The sequence below is a fragment of the Mastigoproctus giganteus genome, chromosome 7, assembly GCF_048544385.1.
Source record: "Mastigoproctus giganteus isolate SK-2022 chromosome 7, ASM4854438v1, whole genome shotgun sequence".
Classification (NCBI taxonomy): domain Eukaryota; kingdom Metazoa; phylum Arthropoda; class Arachnida; order Uropygi; family Thelyphonidae; genus Mastigoproctus; species Mastigoproctus giganteus.
Genome location: NC_143581.1, coordinates 74,964,415 through 74,973,866, shown reverse-complemented (window position 1 = coordinate 74,973,866; position 9,452 = coordinate 74,964,415). Strand labels below are relative to the sequence as shown.

At 37.4% G+C, this 9,452-nt stretch overlaps 1 protein-coding gene across 3 annotated transcripts in view; it reads left to right on the top strand.

Annotated features, from left to right (window-relative positions):
• The first annotated feature begins 207 nt into the window (after window positions 1–207).
• The window catches only part of LOC150083001 (pyridoxal-dependent decarboxylase domain-containing protein 1), a 395,987-nt gene continuing 386,742 nt past the window's right edge, over window positions 208–9,452 (top strand). For all 3 annotated transcript variants that reach the window (XM_090377732.1, XM_090377731.1, XM_090377730.1), the window contains exon 1: window positions 208–411. In XM_090377732.1, coding sequence (XP_090233858.1) covers window positions 280–411 — 132 coding nt within the window. In that variant the 5' untranslated portion in view covers window positions 208–279. The remainder of the gene's footprint in view (window positions 412–9,452) is intronic.

Below are 9,452 nucleotides of genomic sequence, written 5' to 3'. Positions count from 1 at the left end.
AAAAGTAAAATGTTCATCATTATTCTCTTTCTTGGTTATTTCTTTCTACTTCTGTGTTTCTGTCTCTCTCTCTCAGGGTAACTCGGGAATTCTTTTTTTTTTTTTTTTGGCTGGTGCAGCATAAGTTTTAGGCTTCCTTGCACCATATGGCTTATAATAATAATCAAGAAAACTGTTTAAATGACGTCACATACATGCCAGCGTGTCGGTGGTGGTGTTGTTTGACAACCATATGTAGGAGTGAGTGTCTGCATACGTTTATGTTTTGTAAGTTGAAAGATGGCGGAAAAGAAGGGAGTGGTAATTGAACGAAATAATGAAGAGAGTGAATCTGTAAAGGAACAGATTCTTAAACCAGCAGAAGAATCGAATGATGCACATTCGGAAACGTATAGTAATGATAATTCCGAGGTATTGCATTTTTATAACTAACGTGATTGCTCGTTTTCGATGATTGTCATGTAAATATTGGTAAACTGATTGCCATTTTCAGTTTTGTTCATTTTAGTTATTCACGAATTAGCAATGTAACATAAACAAATGAATGCCTTTAGTTCGTTAATTTAACATAAAGTGCTGGAGGTTATCCTGGAGTTCGTCTATACACATATACAAGACTTGGAATATACCGGAACCTAACCGGAATGCCATTCAGCTTGTTTTGTTTTGTGCCTTATCAAAAATAAGATATTTTTTGATGGAGCGTTCCGCTTCATAAAATTTTCCATTTCAACCGTTACCCCGTATACTCCCACGCACTTGCCAGTTGTGTTTAGTAATGGATTTTTACTTGATTTAATAATTTTAAATAATAATTTTTCTTGATGGCTCTGCATAAGTGTAGGAGCTTATGCAGGCTGATGCTGCATAAGCTCCTACACTTGCTTTCTTGCATCACATGCCACTACTACTATTGTACTGTATACAGAAAAATATACAAATGAGGATTTCACTTCACTCCAGGCTGTCGATTCACATTTCTGATTACAGGGTCGCTGATACCTAAGACCCTCAACAACAAGATTCTGAGAATCTTAGTATCAGAGAAAGTAGCAGTAAGGTACATAAAATAGGTTGAAATATAAAACAGTGACAACTCTGAGATAAGTGGTCCTTATTGACTGAATCTAATAAAAATTGAGTTTCTGTAATTAGGAGATAAGACAGTTGAACTGCATAAGTTCTCCACCCACTGGTAGCAACAGTCATTTCATAGGGGGAGATAAAAAAAAAAAAAAAACTGAGAGAAGAAATATACTGTAGTATACTGAGTTTGATATGTGCTGGTGGGCAAGGTGTTCCTGAAAACTTGAGAATATTTCTCTGGTAGTTTTTGCTATTGACAAGTTACAGAAAGTCTGTGTCCTCTTGCTGCACTGCTGACAGTTATTCAAGAGGTAGAAAGCTATCACTGAGATGAAGTCTACCAGGCCAGGAAGGTGTATGCCCTAAAGAGATGTTCTGTGATTCTTCAAACACAGTCCTCCAATATATTAGGTTTGGAAATAGCACCTGAGAACGTTGATTGTGACTGTTATTCTGATCTCATTATCTTTATCGTGCAACTTCCAAGAGTAGTTGCAAGTGCAAGTTCTGTTTGAATACCACTCAGCAAAGAGTGGTTTCATAGTTGTTGGGGCTGCTGATGCCTGGAGTTCTGTACTATACATTATGTAGTGGAGCAGTGAGTGAATATATTTTCGTGTGATTATGTGATCATGCACATATAGATGCTGTTGCTTCATTATCCAGTTTGATATTCTTCAGTCACATTGCTTCAATGTGATGGTGGAATTTGAATTTGTTGTCAAAGATTATTCTAAAGTCTGTATGCCTGTCAACAATTGATTTCCTCTGACTGTTGTATCATAATCTGTTTCAGGGAGCAAATTACACTAGCCAACACGATTTTTACCTCCAAGAACTTAAATGCTGTTTTGAACCAATAGATTTCAAAAATCGCTACGATAGTTTAACATCACTTTGCAGTTATTAAATATAGAGGGAGTTACGTTTTACCAAAATATGCCAATTTCACATAATTTAGCCAGTAATGTATGACATACTGATTTATTTTAAATAGATATAAGCTAATTCTCTTAATTTTAGCAATTGATTCTGGCCTGTTTTTTGTGATAAACATGATCAGACTTCTACCTATGGTTCTTAGGTTCAAATTCCAATGCAACAATTTACAATTTGAAGAGAGCACACAGCATTTTTGGGGAGTGTTTTTGTAGGCTGTTCCAAGGTTTGCTTGTTTGTTATTTGGTTTTTAGGAGCATTAGCAACTAAGGCCATATTGCTCTGGGATATGTGGTGGTCATTCCCTGACCTTTCCGCATTCTCCGTATTTGGTGGTGACAGGCTTGAACCCCAGTCTAATCAAGAAGCGTGTGCTACGCACTGCTGCTCCTTCCCACCTGGCTACGGAGGCACCTCTGTTCCAAGGTTTTCCAAGTATTAACTGTATTGTTCTCAGGGTTGCAAATCTATCCTCTTAATATAAACAGCCCCTCAAGAGTAGGAGGGTACGGCTCGCAACCCTTGCGGTAGCAGTAAAATAATTTCTGGGCTTTACCTGCTGATTCACAAATAATTTTCCTTTCAGTGTTTTCACACGAGTACAACTAGTAAGTTGCCACATCTATGTACTGTGTCATGATAAAAATTGAATGTGTTGTTTTTATATTGTAGTGTTCAAAGCTGAATTTCCGTTTTCAGAAATTCATTTAGTGCTAAATTGAATAAACAGACACATAGGAAGTGTATCAATCATACAGACAATTTTTGTTATGTTTGTGGATGGTTTACCCCAAAGGAAAAATATCTATGACATTACAAAACTTTCGTATTTTTATTTCGGATGTAAAATTGGTGATCAAGACAAACCTTGGGTGCCTCACAAGCATTGTCTTACCTGTATGACAAACCTTAGGAAGTGGTTACATGGCAAACAAAGTGTTACCTTTTGCAGTCCCTATGGTTTAGCGAGAACCATCTAACCACATTAATGATTGCTTCTGCTGTATGACAAATATATCTGGTATGTCTAAAAAAAGCAAACATGCTATAATATATCCAAATATATATTTTCTGCAATTCGGCCCATTCTATACAGTGACAATTTGCCAGTAACAGTGCCCCCACCCCCCCCCAAAACTTGTAGTGGGGAAGATAATAGTGATCAAGTTCAAGTGTCCGAAAGTGTCTCCACTTCACAAGATGTTGACTGTCGGCCAGTAAGCTCAGGTAGTGAGGTACATTTAATCAAACAAGATGAGTTAAATGATTTGGTTCGAGACTTAAATTTGCCGAAAGAACAAGCTGAACTGTTATGTTCTAGGTTATAGTAGTTGAATATACTCGCAGTAGGAACAAAGATTTCAGTGTTTGGGAAAAGACGTGAAAAGTTTTCGAAATATTTAACGGAGGACAGTGTGTTTTTGTAAAGACATTATTGGACTTTTGAAAGAACTAGGTGTTGTGCATAAGTCAGATGAATGGTGTTTATTCATAGATACCTCAAAATTAAGTTTAAAAGCAGTTTTACTTCATAATGGCAACAAATTTCCATCAGTTCCTTTTTTCATTCAGTTGGACTTAAAGAAAGTCATGAAAGCATGTCTAAGGTTCTACATGCTATAAAATTCCAGGATTATGGTTGGAACATATGCAGTATCTTAAGATTATTGGTTTGCAGGGGGGGGGGGTTGTGTTTGTGGGACAGCCGTGTGACAGAAAAACATTGTTGTGCAACATTGGGACAAGTGAGACAAGTTCATATCAAGATAATGTAAAATATATTCCTTTAGGTTAATTAAACAAAGTTCTTCTTCCACCCCTGCACATCAAACTTGGATTGATGAAAATTTTCACGAAGGGACTAGATAAAGAAGGTAACGGATTTGCATACTTGAGAAGCGTTTCCTAATTTAACATATGCCAAACTTAGTGAGTAATTTTCGTAGGACCCCAAATTACGAAACTCCTGAAAGACGATGTGTTTGAAACCCAGTTAAAGGAGGTTGAATTGGCAGCTTGGCGGTAGTACATGATTTTTTGGATAATAGGAAAGAAGAAAACTATGAAATGTTGGTGTTTAATTTACTCAAGTGCTACAAAAATGTGGGCTGTCGAATCTTGTTAAAAATTCATTTTCTTCATTCCCATCTCGAATTATTCCCTGAAAATCTGGGAGATGTGAGAATGTCAAATGTCGTTGAAAATTCATTTTCTTCATTCCCATCTCGAATTTTTCCTCAAAAATCTGCGAGATGTGAGTGAACAAGGGGAGCAGTTTCATCATGACATTTCCACAATAGAAAAGTGGTACCAAGAACACTGGGATCCTGTAATGATGGAGGATTCCTGTTGGGTCCTTGTGAGGGAGAGTAAGCAGGAATGCATGAGAAAATCCCTTAGTAGCAAACATTTTTGAGGATAATTACAGGTATGCTGATTTTTGCGGCCGGATGCCCTTCCTGACGCCAACCCTCACCCTTTATCTGGGCTGGGGATATGCAGTGTTCATTCCCTGACCTTTCCGCATCCTCCGTATTTGGTGGTCATGGGCTCAAACCCCTGTCTAATCAAGAAGCGTGTGCTACGCATTACTACTCTTGCCCACCTGGCTACGGAGGCGCCAGACATGCTGATTATATATTATTGAAATATAACTATTTCGCAATGATTTATGATCGAAAGTTAAATGAGTTATAGAGAACGTATATTTTTTTACACTTGTATTACAAACTTGAATTATATGTATATATCCCTTTATTTTAACATTAAACATTGGTGCATCTTTTGATGTAGACATGATAGACCTTTTGTGGTGATTTTCAGAATTGGCACATTTATTTCTTCCAGAATTGCATAATTTCATTATGGAGGTATGACAAAAATTTTGTTTTGTTGGCTGGTGTTAATTGTGCTGATTTGTCAGAGTTTGAGACATAAGTGTTCAGCTAAATGCTGCTGAACACTTATGCCAAATTGGCATAAATGTTCAGCTAACAGATCAAAGGTATCATTGAGATGAGAGTAGTGGCTTGCTTTCAATCTGGATCATTATTTTTTAATCATCAGCACAGGATATCTGTTGAATTCTGCTATGATACAGAAATGTAAAAACTGAAAGCAACAGCCCAGAGAAGGCCTCTGTGGAACATCAATGCAACAGATTGGGCGAATGATTGACCACGTATGTTAGGCTGCACAACCCTAATCTTGAGGTGTGCTTTGAGGAAGTGCAGCATATTGTCTTTAATCGTGTAATAATCTGTGCAGAGTTTAAGAACTGTATTGACATTTATACTATCAGATGCAGCCCAGAGGTCTAGATATGTAATAGCTATTTCTTCATTGGCCTCAAAGGCCCCCATATCTTTTATGGAGTAATGTATTTGAGGAGGGTGATTTGGGAAAATTGAGAAATAAAGTTTGGTAGCAAGCTTTTTTCTAATAGTTTGAGAAGACAGGATGTCCTTGCTATAGGTCTGAGGCAAGGAAATGCAGCTTATTGTCTTTAATCGTGTAATAATCTTTATAGAGTTTAACTAGTGTGTCTACTTTAACACTATCACATGCAGCCTGCAGGTCCAGATATGTAATGGTTATTTCTTCATTGGCTTCAAAGGCCTCAAGGATTTTTGATGTTGTGGATAGCAGGTTGGTGATAGATGATAAATTTTTTTGATAGAGTAATGTATTTGCAGAGGATGATTTGGAAAAATGACAGGGAGTCAACAGAGATGGTGCCGACATTTTTGGAAGAGGTATGATCCTATAAATATTTCAGTCTAGTGGAGAAATATTGTTAAACTAGAATTTCATTATATATGTGATTCTAGGATATGTGGGTGGACTCAAATGTTTCGGGATAAAATCTGGGGTATTATCTGAACCAGCTGTTGCCGGGTCAGCAGCACAGAATACTGGATGGCCTGGTGTTCAATATTTTCAAGTACCTGAAGCATAGGATTTGATTTTGTAGCAAACCTTAATGTGCCAGTCTTCTTATTTACTGCTTCAGGAAAATTGCTTTCTCTGAGAACGGAGGCTTATTTTCATCAAGGGTAGCATGGAGGTTATGTCTTATTGATAGGGATTTTGCTCTTTTGAAGATTACTCTGACCCTTGCAAAAGCAGTCCTATCTTGAATATTGCCTGATAATTTCCATTTTTGGTACAGAATTTGCTTACGTTTAAATGAAGTTGTAAGTTTGGGTGACTACCACACCCTCTGTGTTGTTGAGAGGGTTATAGACTTTGAAGCAACAGTGTGTTCTAGAAAGTTAAGCTGCACTGATAGGAGACAGACTGCAAGCTCCACATCTGAGTGTTTCAACACATACCAGGGATTATCCAGGACATATTTCAGCAAAAGCTGAACTTTTACTTTGATAAGTTTTTTCTAATAGCATGATTGTTCATATGAATTTTGTAATCATGAGTTGCCTTGATATTGAGCACTAAAGAGAAGACTTTCTTTTGAGAAGGAAGCACCTTTTATTCTAAAACTAAAATTAGAGAAGTTGATATAAACACTGTGATGCTGATATAAACATTGATACATTGTGTTATGGATTGCATATAAAAGATATATATCTTTTCTAACATAGTGATGCAGATATCTATCTGCCTTTGCAATGATCATATCCATGAAGCAAAAGTGCACAAATAAGAATTAGACTCATAGGTTTGAAACCATTCACAGTATTTAAATTTAATATATTGTAGGGGTTACTAAAATTAGAAAATTTGATAAATTTGCTTCTCAAAGTTATTCATTAGATGCAAATCAATTGAAAATTTGCATGCAATATTTTATGCATATGTTATATGCATGTGTGTACACACACACACACACACACACACACACACACACACACACACACACACACACACACACACGTATATGGTGTACACACACACACACACACACACACAGAGTGATCACTGAATTATGACCACCTACCCAATACTTCGTAGGTCCTCCTACAGTAGAGCAGCTATCCGACGTGGCATTGATTCAACAAGATGTTGGAAGCATTCGGGAGGTATGGCCAACCAAGCTGTGTGTAATGCCGTCAGCAATGGAGGTGATTAGTGTATCCAAATGCCTGATATGCCTTTCATAGTGTCTCACAAGTGCTCTATGGGATTGATATCAGGGGAGTTCGGAGGTAAGTCAATAGGCTGGAAGTCAGAACTGTGTTTCTCTAACCATTCCTGCACGTCAAGTGCCTGATGGCTCGGCACATTGTCATCTTGGAAGACACCATCACCATTCAGGAAAGAGTGTAACGTAGCAGGGTGTACACAGTCAGCAAGCAGTTGATGATAGTGGAGACCAGTGATACGTTGTTCAGCATGCACCAGGGTCCAAGTTCCTGCCAGTGAAACATGTCCCACACTTTTGATACCATGCATGATGGATCAAGAGCCTTATGTTGTTGACACCAAATCCATACATGACCATCCACGGTGTGAAGTAAATAACGTGACTCATCTGACCAGCACACCTTCTTCCAGTCTTCTAACATCCAACTTGCATGCTCTTTGCACCAGGCGAGTCTTTTATGCCGATGAATCTTGGTTAGGAGATGATGCCGTAAGGGTCGTCTGTTGATATAGCCCATACGTGCAAGCGTGCGATGCATTGTCATGCCAGATATTGTTCCGGGTTGACCCATGTTGTATTGGGTAGTCAACTCTTCAACAGTGCTGTGCCTGTTTGCCTGTATGAGTCGTCGGACCCAGTGTTCACCTCTTAACATCAACTTTCGCTGACCTTTGCAGTTTTGCCGTCGGGTCATTGTTTGACCATTTTGATGCCAGTCCTGGTACACTTTAACAACGGCGACTTTTGAACGCCCCCACCAGTTCAGCTGTTTGGGAAATCGAGGCACCAGCTTGTCGAGCTCCCACAATCTGTTCTTTATCCTAGGCCTTTATTCAGCCGTTTGGGAAAGCGAGGCACCAGCTTGTTGAGCTCCCACAATCTGTTCTTTATCCTAGTCCTTTATTCAGCCGTTTGGGAAAGCGAGGCACCAGCTTGTTGAGCTCCCACAATCTGTCCATTATCCTAGTCTGATAAATCCTTCCTTTTACTCTACCCATCACGCTCGGAATTTTACTACCTACTGGACCATCGACGCATTATCTATGCTACATAGGTCGACTAACTGCGCACGCTCATACCTCACGTGGTCAATGGGTCACATTCAATTTTCATAGGGGTGGTCATAATTCAGTGATCACTCATTGTGTATATTTGCATGTGTGTGTGTGTGTGTGTGTATTTGCATGTATGTGTATATATGTCTATGTATGTATATACATGCATATATGTACACAGCACAGCAGCTATCTGACGTGGCATTGATTCAACAAGATGTCGGAAGCATTAGGGAGGTATGGCCAACTAAGCTGTGTGTAATGCAGTCAGCAATGGAGGTGATTGGCGTATCCAGACACCTGATATATATATATATGTGATGTATATATGTGTGTGTATATATGTATGTATGTATATATATGTGTGTGTATATGTATATATGTATGTATGTATATATATGTGTGTGTATATGTATATATGTATGTATGTATATATATGTGTGTGTATATGTATATATGTATGTATGTATATATGTATGTATATATATGTGTGTGTATATGTATATATGTATGTATGTATATATATGTGTGTGTATATGTATATATGCATGTATGTATATATATGTGTGTATATGTATATATGCATGTATGTATATATATGTGTGTATATGCATGTATGTATATATATGTGTGTGTATATGCATGTATGTATATATATGTGTGTGTATATGTATATATGCATGTATGTATATATATGTGTGGGAAGTGGAGCAAATATGCAATTAAATCTGATGTCAGCCAAAGTAAACATTGATACACGATCAGGTATTTCTTCAGGGGACTACACTGACAATGCATCAAAGGACTGCAGTTCCATACTTGCCCACATCTGTGTAAGAGAAAATTTATGAATACAAATGTAAATCAAAAAGGAAAAGCTATATACCTTTCACAAAGTATGAACAAGGTAGTACCTTCGTAGTGTTTATAATGAAAGTAAAATTAAAACTGGGTGTAAAAGTATGAAGTACAAATGAAGGCTGAAAGATTAATAATTACTAAAAAGCGTAAAAAATCTATACCTGAAAATGATGACATGAAAATACGTGGTCAGTACGATAGTTGCAACCAAACCAGTAACAAATAGGAACAATTCTCTATATTCATATTTTATAGTAATAAAACTAACGTGAAAGAGAGCTGCAAAAAATTGATTACCAGTGACCTATAATCAATTTTGAAATGTGAGTGTATAGAGATATAAAAAGGAACGAAATATTCCAAAAATGAAGACAGTATTTTAAGATTATAAATAATATTTAGAATGA